This window comes from Spinacia oleracea, chromosome 6 (genome assembly GCF_020520425.1).
Source record: "Spinacia oleracea cultivar Varoflay chromosome 6, BTI_SOV_V1, whole genome shotgun sequence".
Taxonomy (NCBI): Eukaryota; Viridiplantae; Streptophyta; class Magnoliopsida; order Caryophyllales; family Amaranthaceae; genus Spinacia; species Spinacia oleracea.
In genome coordinates, this window is record NC_079492.1 from 56,745,200 (window position 1) to 56,763,479 (window position 18,280).

The window sequence follows — 18,280 nt, forward strand, 5'->3', positions numbered from 1 at the left end:
GTAATGCCTGAGTTTTTTGGATGCCCAGACGAGGGCGAGACAGGTTTTCTCAAGTTCTGTGTATCTCGTCTCATACTGTATGAACTTCTTGCTCAAGTAGTAAATGGCTCGCTCGGATCCATGTACACATTGTGAGAGCATAGCTCCTGCTGCAGTATCCGTGACGGTTAGGTATAGGCGCAAAGGGATTCCAGGCAAAGGTGGGGAGAGGACGGGTGGCTTGCTTAGGTATTCTTTGATTTTATCGAAGGCAGTTTGGCATTGTTCATCCCATTCGGCCTTTTCCTCTTTTCTTAATTTTTTGAATATTGGCTCACAAGTCATAGTAAGCTTAGAAATGAACCTACTAATGTATTGCAGCTTTCCTAGGAAGCCCCTTATATGTTTTTGAGTTTTTGGTGGGGGCATTTCGGTAATGGCTTTGATCTTAGATGGGTCAATCTCGAATCCTCGCGTACTAACAACATATCCTAGCAATTTTCCCGAGGTTACCCCGAACACACATTTTTGTGGATTTAGTCTCATGTTATATTTCAAGATTCGAGTGAAGAATTTTTTAAGTGCCGGGAGGTGACCGCGCCGGTCTTTAGATTTGACGATCATGTCGTCCACGTAGACCTCGATTTCTTTATGTATCATGTCATGGAGTAACGTGGTGGCTGTTCTTTGATAGGTGGCTCCCGCGTTTTTCAAACCAAAAGGCATTACAGTGTAACAATATGTTCCCCAAGGGGTAATGAAAGTTGTTTTTTCCATGTCTTCTTTTGCCATTAGTATTTGGCTATATCCGGCGTACCCGTCCATAAAGGAGAGGAGCGCGTGTTCTGCGGTGTTTTCTACTAGTATGTCAATGTGAGGTAGAGGGAAGTCGTCTTTAGGACTGGCTTTATTGAGGTCTCGAAAGTCTACGCACATTCGCACTCGTCCATCTTTTTTAGCTACGGGGACAATATTGGCCACCCATTCTGGGTAGTTGGAGACTTTTATAAAGTCGGCGTCTAATTGTTTAGTGACTTCTTCTTTTATTTTCAAGGCTATCTCTGGTTTGAGCCGCCGTAGCTTTTGTTTTACTGGCGTCATTTTGGGATCCAGCGGAATTTTATGCTCAGCGATTTCTCGATCTATTCCCGGCATGTCTTTGTAGGACCAAGCAAAGACACCCTCGAATTCCCGCAAAGTGGAGATTAGATCGGCCTTTTCAGTGGGAGTTAAGGTGAGGCCAATTTTAATAATTTTAGGATTTTCTTCTGTTCCAATATTTACCGATTTTGTGTCCTCAATTATAGGAGTTTTGAGTTCTTGTTTATTTACAGCTTTTATTAGTTCGGTATATTCTTCTTCCGGCTCTTTTTGGTGCTCATTAGTGGCGAGACATTCTGCATTATTACTCTGATTTTTAAGCGGCATATACTCAAGAGTTTTGTTTACCTTATTAAAGTCATGAAGCATTACATCAAAAAGATCTCCCGGAGTAGAGATTTCCGGGTCTAAACTATTTTTGGGAGGGGTTACAATTTTGCTAGGTCGGCCTCGGAGTCAGACTCGGATTCAGACTCTAATTCTTCGTACATAGGACCCTCTCCCGCAGATATCTTGAACTTTATCCCACGAGCATTAGTCCATTTGAAAGTCTTGCGCCACCCTCGTTGGATTTGGTCATCTTTTGAGGGTGATGGAGCGATCAACTTAGTAGGATCAAACACTTCATCTTGGAGAGCTAGTGCCATAATTTCTGTTTCTTTCTTCGCTCTTTTCTTTTCTAACCCAAACAATAGCCTGAAAGCATGTGAATTGGAGAGCGGTTTTGGCATAGCATGGTTCTTTGAGGCGAGTGGCCTTTGAGAACGTAAAGGGTCGTGTCCCACAGCATGCATCTCTTGGGTTTGTGCGATCTCTAGGTACAGATGTTCGGGATATGCTTCTTCCATCGTGTTTCTTGATGGCTATCACGGGCAAGTACTCAGGGGCCCTGCATTATTGTTGTGGAGTAGGAGACACATTAGTTTGTTTTCGTGAGTCGGTTTTTTAGGCATTCTATGACTACCCTTAAGTCGGACTAGCATATTTGGACTGTTATGAGTGCACTTTGAACTCTTTATGTTTTTGAAAATCTCTGCCCGTGTGACATTCGTGATTATTTGCATGTTCGATTTTTAGTATCGAGCACTGCCGTCGTAGGAGGCCTATCAACGACGCAAGGAGTTATTAATTTTTCGCGAGTCTCTTTTGAAATCGAGTGCTTTTCTTACGCCCTCGTAGCAATTCCTTTTTTTATGGATATTTTTTGCTACGTATTTTCTTTTTTTGCTTGGGCACTGAGGCTGCTGCGCCTGACCAGAAAGCCAAGCAGCAACTTCAGCGCCCAGCAGTGGGCGTGTGAAATATTGGCGCCCAGCCAGGGGCGTTGAAAATGCGTCCCTAGCTGGTTCTCGTTTTCTGTTTTCTGTTTATGCGACTTCGATTTGCGTGCTTGCCTAATAACGTCCTTTACGCGTGACAGCGTTTGTGGGATTCGTTACAGGCCATCCCGAGCGTCGCTTGTTTTGTGGCGATCATTCGGGTTTCCGGAACACGTGCTTCGGTATAACTCTTTGGCAAATTAGTCTATGAATGTTTGGGCAATTTTTAAGGTCATTGGTTTTCTAGGATAGTTTGTCACACAATCACATATTTCGCTACACATAACTACATTACAAACATGTATTTAAAAATTAAATATGCCACGTAGTTTATGATAGACTTCTATGGGTAGTTTATTTGCGCCTGGCTTGGTACCGCTTCTATCGTAGATCCAACACATGCCCCGGTCGAGGTAGTGTCTTCAACAGACGAATTTCGCTCAAGAGGCCAACCCGCAAGTGCAAGCCAAGGGGGCATGCAGGCGAGAGGGACCTAATGGGCGAGCGATTGGGTTCGGGATAGGTGTACTACCTGCACAAGTACCGAGTGGGAAACATGCGCGGCGTATGCACCCCCCTATTGGCGAAAAAAGGTATCCTTAGTCCCAACTCCCGAGGGAGCCGAGATTCGTTATGATGTTCTGCCCGTTCACATTAATATGCTGATTTTCAGATCGTCCCAACTTGATGGGGAAATAAACGCGGGGTAGGATCGTTTCACCCTTCGGCTATTTTGATTACCTACAAGCACGAGTAATTCCTTCACTATCCCCAGTGGAGTCGCCACTGTGAGGGGGTCGAAAAAGCGCGAGGCTAATGCGTGACCTGTCCCTCGTGGGTGTGACGATTCTTTTTATTCAATCAAGTGTAATTGGATTTCCTGTGAGTATACACCCAATTGACTAGTAATATAGGAGTCGCCATTCAGTTTTTAACGACAATGAGAAAAACTGACAAAACCCGGTTATCGTGACATAAAGGGAGTGCAATTATGTTTGACCACGACGACCGTAGGTTCCCTTGTGATCCCTGGTGTGGGGATCTCTCAATATACACCCGCAAGGTAGAGATTGAGGGTTCGGGGGACTGTAACTACCGAGAGGAGTAATTCGCTCGTCGATAACTCCAGAGGCAGGATATCCTTACTAGCTCAGCATAAATAATTGAAGGGACATGCGTTAACTATTAAACTAATCTGAATTGATTTTAGCAATATGCAGCATATAATACTAATTCGATCGTGATTATCTGATTTAAATATCATTAAGGGACCTAACATGATAATCCGATTTCCCAAAAATATTATATTTATTAGGCGTGATAGAACAATCATATTAGGTTAGTTTAACAGTTCATAAAAAGGGCGAGGAAAGCGGTTAAATCATCGAAAAGGGACACATTACGACGCACCCTTGAGAGGTGCGTCAGGGTTCTCAGAAAACTAACCACTTTGACTTTGCTATTTCTCCTTTTTATTTAACGAATCTCGATTATGGGACATGATATGTTCTGTTCGATTTATGGATCGATTGCGACAGAACGCGTGAACAGTTTCGCAGCGAGAGGCTTAGGCTAAGGGGTTTAGAGTCAATACTCAGAATATATTATGTGTTGTTGTGTGTGTTGTTTCACGTCGAAACTAGGGGTCTATTTACAGGGAAGAGTTCGTGGAAAGATAGAATTGCAGAGTTCTAATCCACAAAAAATTAGGAAAAGAAACGTACCCAGGTATTTTCAGCGCCCAGGCCTGGGCGCCGAAGATTTGGGCGCCCAGAGCCAGGCGTTGAAAATAGGGTCTGGGCAGTTTTTGTTTATTCAGATTCGGATTCTAAAATCCGTAGAGTTTGAGATTCATTTGAGTCTTTTAGCGCGTATCAATTTGTGACGGAATGCGTCTGGGCCCGTTACGAACTCTAGGCTCGTTAGGATTTTAATTAATACGTAACTCTTATTTCCGAATCCTATTAGGAATAGGATTCTCGCGGTTTTCTATCTCATTTAGGATTTATGTTGGAATGCAACACCTAATTCTGACAGGTTTCTATCTTTTATGATTTACCACTTTTAGAAGCTACTTTTTTTATGGCAGTTACTATTTTTAGCAGGTTTCCATAAATAGCTGGTTTCGGGTGAAATGAAATGGGGAATCGAGATTCGTTTATTTTATAGGAGATGCGTTGTCAAGTGGAGTTTTTATGCTTTCATCATCGAACCTTTCCCTTGCGGGAATGGGGACAAAAGTAGGTGTCTACATGGGGAACCAGGTGAAGTTCCGAATCTTCACATACAGTCCTTCATCCAATATTGTTACACCATCAAGCAAAAGGGATTGACTCCGGAACAGACTATGGAGATACTTTTCCCGTTCTTTTTGAGTGGGAAAGCTAAATTGTGGATTAATGGGTTGAATCGGGCGGCTTTGAAAATCACTAATTGGGAGTCCTTGGCTCTTGGTTTTTATGTTAAATGTTTTCCACCTGAGAAAACAGCTCGTCTAAGGGGTCAGATATTGGGTATCTCACAACAAGCAGATGAGAGTTTGTTCGAGGTCTGGGAGAGATTCAAGGATTTGCAAAGAGAGTGCCCGCACCATGGTTTGGAAGATTGGTTCTTGATTCAGCAGTTTTATAATGGTCTGGGCAATTAGTCTAGATGTTTGTTGGATTCAGCTGCCAGTGAGAGATTCATGCAACTTGAGGTGCCTAGAGCTGTGGAGGTGATTGAGGAGATAGCCATTCACAATGCCCAGTTTGGGAATCCTAGAGGTTTATCTAATAGGGGTGGTAAGCATGATTTAAATTCTATTGAACAATTAACTGCCCAATTGACTGCTTTACACTATAAGTTTGATAATATGCAAGCAGCCAATGCTCAATCTGCCCAACCTGCTAGTGTAGCTGCTATGAGTACCCAACCTGCTACTGTTTGTGAAAGTTGTGGAATGTCTGGTCATTATGCACCGGAATGTAGGAGCTTTGTTGAACAGTGTAACGCATTTCAATCATACAAACAAAATAACCCATTCTCCAACTCTTACAATGAGGGCTACAAAAACAACCCTCTACTATCCTATAGGAGCAACAATATCCAGAACCCTCACCAAGTCCAACATCCACCACAACAGCCATACCAACCCCCACATCAACAATCCTACCAACCACGGAACAACTACAACCAACAGTCTAGTGGACCACCTGGTTTCCCTAGACAACACACATCACCTCCACCACCAGAACCTCAAGCCACACAGCCTGACCCCATGCTAGTAGAGATGAGAAACATGATGCTACAAATGCAAAAATCTCCAAGTGAAAAGGATGCAAAGATCGATGCTCTTACTGCTCACAACAAGATCATTGATATACAGTTGGCACAGATAGCTAATACTATTGCAGGGAGGCCACTAGGCCAATTTCCTTCACAGCCCGAAAATAGGGAGACTGCTAATGCAATTACGTTGAGGAGTGGTAGGGATTATGATGGTCCTTCTATGCCGGTTAAGGTTGATTATAGGGTGTCTGCTAGTGGTCTGGTCAGTGAGGAAATCCCAAAGATAGTTGAGGATGGTAAGGAAGTTGAAAAGGTAGTCAATGAGAATGAGGCTCCAACTGAGGTTAAGAAGGGTACAGATATTCAAGTACCACCTATTGCACTCCCCTTCCCAAACCGGCAACTTAAGAATAAGCTAGACAAGCAGTTTGGCAGATTCTTGGAAGTGGTCAAAAATTTGCAGGTAACGGTTCCTTTCACTGAATTAATTTTACAGGTTCCTGCTTATGCTAAATTCATGAAAGATATTTTGACCAGAAAACATGCTTTTTGTGAGGTAGAGACTGTAGCTTTCACTGAGGAATCTAGTGCTTATTTGCAAAACAAGTCTCCACCTAAACTTAAAGACCCCGGGAATTTTTCCATCCCTTGTAACATTGGCACTGTATTTATCGATCAAGCCTTATGTGCTTTAGGTGCTAGTGTGTCTGTCATGCCTTTGTCAGTCTGTACTAAACTGAATATGGGTGAGCTTAAGGTTACTAATATCACTCTACAAATGGCCGACCGTTCTGTCAAATACCCCTTAGGTGTTTTAGAGGACGTCCCTGTTAGAGTAGGTAAATTCTATATACTTGTAGACTTTGTAGTACTAGACATGTAGGAGGATTCTCAAATTCCCATAATCTTAGGTAGACCCTTCCTTCACACGGCGGGGGCGGTCATTGATGTTAAAAGTGGGAAATTGACTTTGTCTGTTGGGGATGATAAGGTGACTTTTAATCTGAATAGTGCCTTAAAAAGTCCCATGCTAGAGGAAGAACAATGCTATCGTATTGATGTAGTTGATTTTATTACTCGTGATAACGTCTCCCAAGTTCTCGAAAGAGATCCTTTGGAGGCAGTGCTTTGTTGTGAATCTTCTGCAGGTGATAGCAGTTCTTGGAGTGCTGAAGTGGATGCTCTAGAGTTGGCTCTTAATGGTGGAGAATCTGAGCCGAAGAGCACCAAATTGAAGAGGTTAGTTCGGTCGGTTTGTCCTGTTAAAGATGTAAAGAAACCCGAACTTAAGCCTCTTCCTGCTAACCTTAAATATGCGTTTTTAGATGATGAAGAACTTTGCCCTATGATCGTCAGTACTGCACTTGATGCAGACCAGTTATCCCAACTTCTTATTGTGTTGAAAAAGCACAAAAAGGCCATTGGATACAGTATTTATGATTTAAAGGGTATCAACCCTGACTTTTGCATGCATAGGATACATCTAGATGAAAATCATAAACCATGCATTCAACCCCAACGTCGTCTAAACCCTGTCATGCAAGATGTTGTAAAAGCTGAAGTCATGAAATTGCTTGATGCGGGTATTGTATATGCTGTGTCTGATTCTAAGTGGGTGTTTCCTGTTCAGGTAGTGCCTAAGAAAGGGGGGACAACTGTGGTGAGAAATAAAAAAAATGAGTTGATACCAACGAGGGTAGTCACAGGTTGGCGTATGTGCATTGATTATAGGCGTCTTAATGTTGCCACTAAAAAGGACCACTTTCCCCTTCCCTTCATTGATCAAATGTTAGAAAGGCTAGCCTGTCACAAGTTTTTCTGTTATCTGGATGGTTATTCTGGTTTCTTTCAAATTCCCATACATCCAGACGACCAGGAAAAGACCACCTTCACCTGTCCCTATGGTACCTTTGCATATCGTAGGATGCCTTTTGGTCTGTGTAATGCACCCGCTACTTTCCAACTTTGCATGATGAGTATCTTTTCTGATTTTATTGAGTCTGTCATGGAAGTGTTTATGGATGATTTTAGTTTCTATGGTACTTCTTTTGATTCTTGCTTGCTAAATCTGACTAAAGTTCTGAAAAGATGTGAAGAGTGTAATTTAGTCTTAAACTGGGAAAAGTGTCATTTTATGGTTACTGAAGGGGTGGTCTTAGGGCATTTGATATCTGATAAGGGCATTCAGGTGGATCGAGCTAAGGTCCAAGTGATTGAACAATTTCCCCCTCCAGTTAATGCGAAGGGTGTTAGAAGTTTTCTTGGTCATGCGGGGTTTTATCGCCGCTTTATCAAGGATTTTTCGAAAATTGTTAAACCACTTACCCAGCTCCTCCTCAAGGATGCCCCGTTTGTGTTTACTGATGCTTGTCTCGAGGCCTTTGAAAGGATTAAACAGGCACTGATTTCGGCTCCCATCATTCGTTCGAGATAATGTGTGATGCAAGTGATTATGCAGTTGGGGCATTTTTTGGTCAGAGAAAGGAAAAGGTTTTGCATGCCATCTACTATACAAGTAAGACCTTAGATGAAGCTCAAGTTAATTATGCTACTACTAAGAAGGAGCTTCTAGCCATAGTCTATGCCTTGGACAAGTTTCGCACCTATCTGATTGGGTCCAAGGTGATAGTCTATACTGACCATGCGACTCTTAAGTATCTGCTCTCAAAGAAGGAAGCCAAGCCTGGGCTTATTCGATGGATACTACTGCTACAAGAGTTTGATCTGGAGATTCGCGATAAAAAAGGGGTTGAGAATGTTGCTGCAGATCACCTATCTAGATTGAGATATGATGATGGTAAAGTTCCTACACCGATCGATGACTCATTTCCGGATGATCACTTACTTGCACTTGCTAGTCAGTCACCATGGTTCGCAGATTTTGCTAACTACATTGTAGGGGGTATACTTCCGGCCGATCTTACATATCAACAGAAGAAGAAATTCCTACATGATGTTCGGTTCTATTTTTGGGATGACCCTTATTTGTTTCGTGAGACTGCTGAAGGGTTGTACAAGCGTTGTGTTCCGGAATGGGAAGTCCAAGGTATTATCAGTAGGTGTCATTCTTCACCTTATGGTGGTCACCATGGACCGACAAAGACTAACGCTAAGTTGTCACAATGTGGTTTTTAATGGCCTACTATGTTCAAGGATGCACAGGCTTTTATTATGGCTTGTGATGCGTGTCAGAGGGCCGGCACTATTTCGAGGAGGTATGAGATGCCAAAGAACGGGATCCCTTAGGTTGAGGTTTTCGATGTGTGGGGAATCGACTACATGGGACCATTCCCATCGTCCAAGGGTAACTTGTATATCCTTGTTGCTATAGATTATGTGTCCAAGTGGGTGGAAGCCGTTGCCTCACCTACTAACGATGCTAAGACAGTCATTTCCCTGTTGAAGAAGATCATTTTTCCTAGATTTGGGGTTCTGCGCGCTTTGATTAGTGATGGAGGGTCACACTTCCATGAGAAGCATCTGGATGCGCTCCTGCGCAAGTATGGGGTTTATCACCGCACCGGGCTAGCCTACCACCCTCAGACGAGTGGTCAAGTTGAGGTCTCCAACCGGGAGATCAAATCTATCCTTGAGAAGGTGGTGGCGAAGTCTAGGAAGGATTGGAGCGATAAGCTAGATGATACTCTATGGGCATACAGAATCGCCTTTAAGACACCTATTGGTACCTTCCCGTATCGGTTGGTGTATGGCAAGGCGTGTCACTTACCAGTAGAAATGGAGTATAAGGCTTATTGGGCAATCAAACAGCTCAACATGGATGCAAAGCTAGCCGGTGAGAAGCGGTTACTTCAATTGGGTGAGCTCGATGAATTCCGACTACAAGCTTATGATAGTGCCCGGATTTATAAGGAAAAGACCAAGAAGTGGCACGACAATCACATTTTTCTTAGAGAGTTTGCGGTGGGCGACAAGGTTCTACTCTTTAACTCTAGGCTTAAGTTATTTCTTGGAAAACTTAAGTCTAGGTGGTCTGGGCCGTTCACCATGACAATGGTAAGCAAGTTTGGGTCTGTTGAAGTAGAGAATGATAATGGTGAACGATTCAAGGTCAACGGGCAACGTCTGAAGTTGTACCATGATGGGGCTACTATAGGGGTGGTTGAGGTCCATCACCTCAATCCCTCCGCCTCATAGACTGCATATTCTAGGTAACAAGGTCGAGCGGGACCTAGAAATAAACCAGCGCTTTGCGGGAGGCAACCCGTATTTCATTGCTTTCGATAGTTTAGTTTTAATTTTTGTGTGTTTTGTAGCTTATCCATTGCTTTAGAGAGGTGAGGAGAGAGTATTTTTACGGCTCTTAGGTGGTTGATGATGTACAGGTTTAGCTCCTAAGTGCGAAAAAGATAGAAAAATTCGGAAGGAGAAAAGTCGTTTATGGCCCGTCGGGCGAAGGCTGCCCGACCGGGGTCGCGGAGAAAATGAAGAAAATGTCGCTCTCCGCCCGCCGGTCAGACCTGCGCCCGACGGGCGGTCGGATACATGGAAAAAAAACTGGTTAGCCAACCGCCCGACGGGCGACGAGCGCCCGACCGGGCGCGCGCTGATATTTCCTCAAGCATCGCCCTTCGCCTGACGGGCGGACTTGTGCCCGTCGAGCGCCCTACGAGCTGCAGGCCCGTCGGGCGTGTGCTGGCTTGGCGGGCGACGGGAGAAAAAGGGCCTAAAAACACACGGCCCTTCTGTTTTTCTCTTCACTTCATCCTTCACTCATCTTCCTCATTCTCTCACAAACCCCATTAACCTTCAAACCCTAAAAACTTCAAACTTCCATATCTCCCTCATTTCTCACTCAAATTCATCAATCCACATACAAAATCATCCTCATCACATCCTCTTCAACCTCCACCAAACAAATTTCACCCGTCCTCACTCCCCACAAAAACCCCAATTTTCACCAAAACCTCAAAACCTAGAAATTCTTCAACAATGGGTTCAAGGCCAAAGAGGACTTGCACGGGAGCAACAAGGAAACAAGAGGAGGCTTCCACAAGCCGTCCACCACCACCACCTCAGTTTGCACCGGATGCGGCTTTCCCGACCATGATTCTTACTAGTGAGGAGCAACAAACTCGCCTTGCACACCTCAAGCTACGGAAGGTAGTCCCTACTCGATTTATTTGTCAGAAAACTTTGCATGATATGGGTATTGAGAGGGATGTTAGGAGATTATTTCATGGGGTGGGCATGGAACATATGTTTTCCATGGTTAGGTTGACATTTAGGGATCTTACTCTTGAATTCCTTAGCTCGTTTAATGTCAGAAAGAATGGATACAAGGATGTCACTAGAGTTTCTTTTCGATTGTTGAATAATGATTATGATATGCCTATAAAAGATTTTGGTGCTATTTTTGGTTTGAATGTGGAGTATAATAGGTTCCCCGGGGAGGGGCATAACAATAATGAGGTATGGGGGAAATTGACTGTGGATTTCAATCCTGGTAGCATGCAACATTTGCACGCCTCTAGCGTGCAACACCCCGTCCCTTTTGTTAGGTTCAGGTTTATGGCTTTTACGATTTTTGGGAGGGACCAAAAGGAGAATGTGAGGAGCGCAGAGTTGGAGGTGCTCGGGGGGTATTTGTTGGATAACAATGAAGGTTACAGGATGAATTTGGCCCATCACTTGGCCATGCAGTTGCTTACCACTGCCACCCACCGCTACTCGACCGATATTGCTTTAGGGGGATTGGTCACCCACATTGCCATAGCGGTGGCGAACTTTGCTGAGAGGGACCATGCTGCGGTCCGGGGTAATAATCTGTTAGATTTAGAGTATTTTGGGAGCCTTTACAGGGTGCACTCTGAGTACGGGGAACTTCTTCCCGGTCAGATGTCATGGATGTTCCAGAGGAACGCTCTCTTTACTCTACCGGACACTACCGGGCTCACCAGTTTTACTAGGGGTCAGTCCCATTATATATATGTAGGTGAGCAGGCACCACCCTTTGCCCAGCCCCAGCCCCAGCCACAACCCCAGCCCGAGGCCGCGCCTCGCACCTATTTCCGGAGGGGAGGGCGTAGAGAGAGGGGGTCGGGACAGAGAGGTAGTCCGGCTCCACAGGAGGAGCAAGGGTCTTCGGAGGAGTTGGGGGCCATTCATGAGAGGCTGGGCAGGCTTGAGCTTGGTTTCCATGAGTTCGCCGCGGATCACCAGAGGACTATGTTCCCTTTCTACGATCAATACGCCAAGCAAGGCTACATTGCCCCAGATCATCAGCACCCTTCCTGGTTTACTTACCCCGCGGAGGGGTACAGAGCCCCCGGTTCCATGGGCACCTTCACGCCTACCCACTACTGGGGGTTTGGAGCGGGCAGTAGCGGCTATGGTGGCCAAGGTGGCCAAGGTGATGAGTTAGAGAGAGGCAATGAAATGGAAGTGGGATGTGGAAAAACCCTAAGGGAAAACCAAACCAGAGACAGGCTGCAAATGTCGTGAGCTTAAGACCGAAGGATGAGTTAAGGAGGAACTGGTGATGATGGCCAAGGCCATCAGTGATGCTGTTGATGACGATGATGGTTCGGTACCCCTTGAGCCAATGAGGACATTGTCTGATTTGGTTTGGGGGGGGGGGGGGGTTCACATTACCTGTACATATTAGGTATGTTTTCCTTTTATTTCAGCATTTACTTATTGTTGTGTGTTTATTTTGGTGTGTTTATTGCTTTCTAGGGTAGTTTATTGCTTTGAAAGAAAAAATAATACAAAAATACGTTCCGTTGAATACAATATCATGCTTCCCTGTGCCCCTTGAACGAAAATTGTTTTGATTCTTGGTATTTGATGATGGGCAATGTAGATGTGTCAGCCATGATTTGATATTCGATTGTTATGATACCTTAACATGAGTCAACTCTGACTAACTATTTGTGGACTTGGTGCTTGACTAGTTGACTTGGTTAGGATGTGTGATAGATTCCTGGTGTGTCATTGATTTTGAGTATTGATTTGCAACTATTAGTAGTGTTTTATGACTCATATACATGCACATTGTGGAGGACGAAGGCATTTTTTCTATTTAGGTAGCCTTCAGATGAATGTAGATACATTTGTTCCCTCTTTTTCTACCCATGTTGTGCTTGTGCCCTTTATTCGGTGACTAACCACATTACAAACCCGTGAATTCCCCGTTGGTTACTAGTTCCAAGCCTAGCTTGGGGGACCTTATAGTAGTGAGGTGATGGAGTTGTAGTGTGGTGTATTTTTGAGCATATTGAATGTGGAAAAAGGAGTTCGTCTCATCGTGGTTGTTGTTGAAAATGAGTTGAAAATGAAAGAGATGAAAGAACAAAATAAATGTGAAGGTTTCTAAAAGAAAAGAGAAAAAAAAAAAAAGAGATTGAAAAGAAAAAAAAATGAAAAAAAAAATTAGAAGAAAAAATTTGTTACTCTCAAAAATTTCAAAGTATTGTTTCACTCAAGTTTCGTAAGTTCATTATTCCTAGGAGTGATTGGTTTTAATTGTGAAAAAGGCAAGAAAGTATGGTGTTGGTGTTTGTTGTTTCATCATTTGTTGAGTGGGAGGTTTATGGTCATCATCTTGTGGTTGATCATGGTTACTTAGGATTCATGCTCCCCAAAGCCAAGGCTTTAAAGCTCACATTATACCCAAATTTACCGCACCCTTACCTAAGCCTAACATTACAAGCTTTGAAGACCTTCCGACCTTTGTTCATAGAGTCTTAGTTGTTTATCAATGCAAGTTATGACATGGCACATTCCGAGTCGACTATTAGGTTGAGTATATGTTTTTCTAGACACACGAGTGTTGTGAGTTTGGGAGGGCATTGTTCACTTATATGTTGGGAGGAGAGCGAACGGGTACATCTTTTATCCGCCACATAATGAGTGACGAGTGTGTGAGCACTAGTCTTGAATTCCATTGTGCATTTGTGGTTCGCTTTGCGTGACGATTGTTAAGGTGGATTAGCGGTTGAATGGATTTGATTGGTTGACATTGATGCATACTTGTTGGATTTTACCTTGGATTATGTTTTCATTTTTGAAATATTTGGGGTGAAGTTGGTCTTGTGTTCATCGATGATTTCCTTGCTTAGGGACAAGCAAGGATCTAGCTTGGGGAGGTTTGATATGTGCGTTTTATATAGTGTTTTCACCCCCGTCCCTTAGTACTTTTATGCGTCAAATGAGCTCTTAGGAGCCGTTTTTAGTACTAATCTGTGTATTTGAGTGTGCCTTGAGTTTCAGGACTACTTAGTGAGAAATTGGTCTTTTTAGACCTGTTTCATGATGATTTAGGCCACTACACGATCTCGAGGGGATTCGGGACGACTATTGTCGACTTACGGGAGCCCTAGATGTTCATGATCGAGCCCCGGAAGTTAGACTTGGTGTTGCGGACGAAGGGCGGATCACTTAGCCCTCCGCCCGGTGGATTGCCCCTCGCCCACCGGGCTAGCAAGCATAAAGGAGCAGCAGGCAGCAGGCGCCCGACGGGCGGATCTTCGCCCGGTGCCCATCGGGCGCCCATCAAAGGCAGCAGCAGCAAGTTATCCCTCCGTCCGACGGGCGAGTGGCGCCCGACCGGGCGCGTGCAGATGTTTCAGAAGTTTCTCCCTCCGCCCGCCAGGCAGCCCTGCGCCCGTCGGGCGGATTTCGAGCTGGTCGCCCGTCGGGCGGTTGGCCACCCGACCGGGCGACGACAACCCTGGGCTACTTGTGCGCGCGGTTTACTTAGTTTTTCCGGTTTTTCTTAATGCTTTTTGTGCAAAACTATAAATATAGCCCTTAGTTAATTTAGAAAAACTTCTTATTATCTCATATGCTAGTATTAAGCACTTAGTTTTTCTCTCTAATTTGTTCTAAACACTTAGTTTATTTTCAATCAAAAATTCAAGCTTTCATTTGCCATTGTTCTTCAATTAGGTATTGTTCTTTATTTCAATCTTTTGTTTTGCCTTAATTATGTTTTCAATCATGCTAATTGGTTTGTTTATTGTTAATATGCTTGAGTAGTTTAATTTCTAGGGTTTGGGGATCCATGATTAATATGAAGGGATATTGAATAATTGTGATTGTTGGCATTGTAATTGATTCCTATTGATTGGTTTATTTCACTATACAATTAGATTTGCGCAGGTTTAATTGTGGTAGTTATGCAATATCAAATTAAGATTCGAGAGATGCAATTTGATGTTTAGGCTTGTGTCAATAGGTGGAATTAGGATTAATACGTAGCGAGAGCCCGTTAATTCTAAGTGTATGATTAGTATCGATTCGAGAGAGCATGCTAGTCTAATTAATTACCTTGTTGATTATCGTGATTGTTCGTTGTCCTGGATTGTTATTTGTTGGTGAACCTATGCCCTAGATTCCTTAATATATTTGATTCATACTCGTTTAATTATCGTTCGTAGTCTTAGCATACAAATCATCAACCAACTCTTGTTCACAATAGTCTAGATTAATTAATTGATAGTAGAAAGAACGCCTGTTTTCTTGTGGATTCGATCCTGACTTCCCTTGCTACCTAGCTAGTGGACTTAGGTTATTTTTTATTAGGTGATACGACTTTAGCCTGTCAGTTTACTGGTCTCAAATCTTTTTATTCCCAGGGGCAGTTCTAAAGAAAATCAATGCAATATGCAGAGCTTATCTGTGGTTTGGGTCTTATGCTGATAACAGACCAGGTGCTGTAGCTTGGGAAAAGCTTTGCTGTACCAAAAGTGAGGGGGGTCTTGGTTTTAGAAACCTGGTTTTATGGAACCAAGCACCTATAGGCAAACAAGCTTGGGCAATCTCTAAAAAAGAGGACAATCTATGGGTTAAGTGGGTACATGCCATGTATGTGAAAGATAGGAATTGGGTTCAGTACACAGCCCCAATCACTGCAAGTTGGGCTGTGAAAATTGTTTGCAAAGTTAAGAACATGTTCAATGGGAAATTACAGTCCCATGATTGGCTCACTGCCAACAAGTATGCCATTAAAGGAATGTATCAGAACCTGAGTGAGGTTCAGACCAAGGCCCACTGGGCTAAGCAGGTCTGGAACAGACACAGTGTTCCAAGGCATAGGTTCACTATGTGGTTAGCTAGCCAAGACAGATTGAAGACAAGGGCTAGGTTGGTTAAGGTTGGCATTGGTAATGACAGTCAATGTACTGTTTGCTGCTGCTCAGAGGAAACAATTACACATATGTACTTTGGGTGTGCTTATAGTGCTAGTTGCAAGGCTATGGTGTTTCAATGGTTAGGCCTTTCTGGTCATGGGGGTGATCTCCACAGAACACTGAACTGGTTAAGAAGACAAGGCACAAGCAGGTTCAGAAGACAGGTGATCTATGCTGCATATGCAGGCTTAATCTATCACCTGTGGAGGGCAAGGAACTACGCAGTTTGGGATGCTATGGTGCCTACTGTGTTGCAGACAGTAAAGAGAGTCAAGATGGACACCAAAGGTCGAATTCAACAGCTGATTGGGAAGAAAGTCAAGGCTTCTGATGTTGAGTGGTTCAGTGGTTTGTGATAGCAGGCTTTGTTTTAGTCTGTTTTTCTAAGTTGTACTTAGGCTTGCTAAGCCTTTTAGTTTGCTTGCCTTAGTTTGGGCAAGTCTGGTTGTAAAAACTGTGTTTTGATGATCAATAAAATATCTTATTTGCCTTGCCAAAAAAAAAAAAAAATTGACTTTCAAATTCTTGAAATAATTGGTATTTGGCTTTTCAAAATTTTGAGTACTCAAAAACAACGTTTTGACTTTAGGAAAATAATTTTCAAAAATCCTAAAGTTGCGCAAATACCACTTTGTAGTATAGATTACTACAAAGCAGCCTTAGTCTCCGATTACCACTTTGTAGTATTACTTACTACAAACAAGGAATTAAACTAAGCTCTAGTATACCACTTTGTAACACCCTAATAATTTCTTGCTTTTTATAAAATATTTTCCAACTACAAACGCAAGAATTACAAAGATATTACCGCCACCGTGATAACAGTTAAGGCTATTTACCAGAATTACGCAGCGGAATTAACTAACTTTCAAACCCAATTAAATAGTTAATGGTCATTAAAACAAACTGGAACCATCGAGGCCCAAAACCAAAGTAAAAGTATTTCAAAATCCATTAACTATAAGCAGTAGTCATGACTATAAATAGAGTTTATAAAATACGGAACAATTAAACTCTCAACACGAATCCCGTGATAACTTCTCCCGCAAGTTATCCCTACAAACCTGCTTTATTAAAAATCTACTCCCCAACGGCGCAAATGCAATTGATGGATCATCATAGGGTCATTAAGGCAAAGGCCATGACCAGAAGACATGAAGCACGAAGTCAGCAAAAGCTGAGTACGAACAAGCTAGAATAACATTCTATCCTAACATGTTTCACTCGACAAATTAAATAATCCACATGCAAAAGCCATATAATAAACAAGTAAACATGGAGACAAGACTCGACAATTGACACGACTCTTGACTCACAGTTTAATAAAAAGTAGCTTCGAAGGGGTAAGTAAAGTATCCTCAAAAGGAAAGAAATGGGTGATGGGAGCCAACCATACACCAAAATAAGTCGGGCTACTACCGACAGTCGGGCCATACCGACAGGAATTCCAATGCACAACGGCATAAAAGAAGAATGAAACAACGTCTTATATCATTCTACGAGTACAAGTTTTCCGGCAAGACTCCCCCCATTGTTCATACTCAAGGTATATACGTTCCAAGAGTTTTGAATCTCTTTTGGGTTACACTTTACGTTAATTAATATATTTATGCTCAAGGTGACTAAAGACTCTACTCAAGACACAACGTACAAACAATTGAACAATTAAACAATTCAACAATGACTCTTCATTATTTTAATTCTTTAGGACTTGTGATCAAACATAGACTCAAGTGAAATTACTCCCATTATTCCTTCTCAAAAACACTGTTTGAGATAAACCGACATTGCCTATTAACAAGCGGGGTGTTCCCTTAGCACAAATTGTCCTTAATTCAATTCACATAGACTCTCTAACATATTCTACCCCTTGGTAGAATATATATTGCTCACTGGCAATATTCGACTGGCTAAATATTTATTCTAGACATCCTGTACTATAGCATAATAATAATAATAATAATAATAATAACAAATTGCATGCGCAATACTCATACATGCAAACCAACTTGAACAACATGCTTGACACAATTAAACGATTATACAAGTTCATAACATGATAGTTCAATAGAATATATCTATAAAGCATAATCCAATTCATAACATGCTTGTTCACATAGATTCAATAATAATAATAACATGCTTGTTCACACATCAAACTTGATTCCATAATAATAATAACATGTTCGTTCTCAATATCAAACATGAATCCATAATAATATATTCATTCCCAATCATCAAACATGAATTTCCAACATATAAGCTCACATGATTCGCATTCAATACACTTCACAAAATCCTCAAGGGATGGGTGGTCACCCTAGTCTTGTACGTACCAGGAATACCTAAGTACGGGGGCCACTGTGCGAATCACGACTCACTAGAAATCAACTCCTATAAACACAAAAGGAGAACTAAATTATTATCCATGTTTACTAAATTTCCAGCAACTATTTA

The 18,280-nt window shown here is 42.6% G+C and overlaps 1 protein-coding gene and 1 non-coding gene across 2 annotated transcripts; one reads left to right on the forward strand and one right to left on the reverse strand.

Annotated features, from left to right (window-relative positions):
• Window positions 1-4,890: 4,890 nt before the first annotated feature.
• LOC130464519 (small nucleolar RNA R71) lies at window positions 4,891-4,997 on the reverse strand. The gene has a single exon (XR_008924923.1). It is a non-coding gene; the product is annotated as a small nucleolar RNA R71 (small nucleolar RNA).
• A 7,174-nt stretch (window positions 4,998-12,171) lies between these two features.
• On the forward strand, window positions 12,172-16,179 carry LOC110781351 (uncharacterized). The gene is made up of 2 exons (XM_056832226.1): window positions 12,172-12,211; window positions 15,269-16,179. The coding sequence occupies exons 1-2, from the start codon at window positions 12,172-12,174 to the stop codon at window positions 16,177-16,179; spliced, it is 951 nt and encodes a 316-aa protein (XP_056688204.1).
• Window positions 16,180-18,280: the final 2,101 nt, after the last annotated feature.

Coding starts and splice junctions, on each gene's coding strand:
- LOC110781351 (XM_056832226.1), top strand. CDS start 12,172: ATGGCCAAGGCCATCAGTGATGCTGTTGATGACGATGATG. Junction 12,212..15,268: donor TGCTGTTGATGACGATGATG/GTTCGGTACCCC, acceptor TTTTATTCCCAG/GGGCAGTTCTAAAGAAAATC.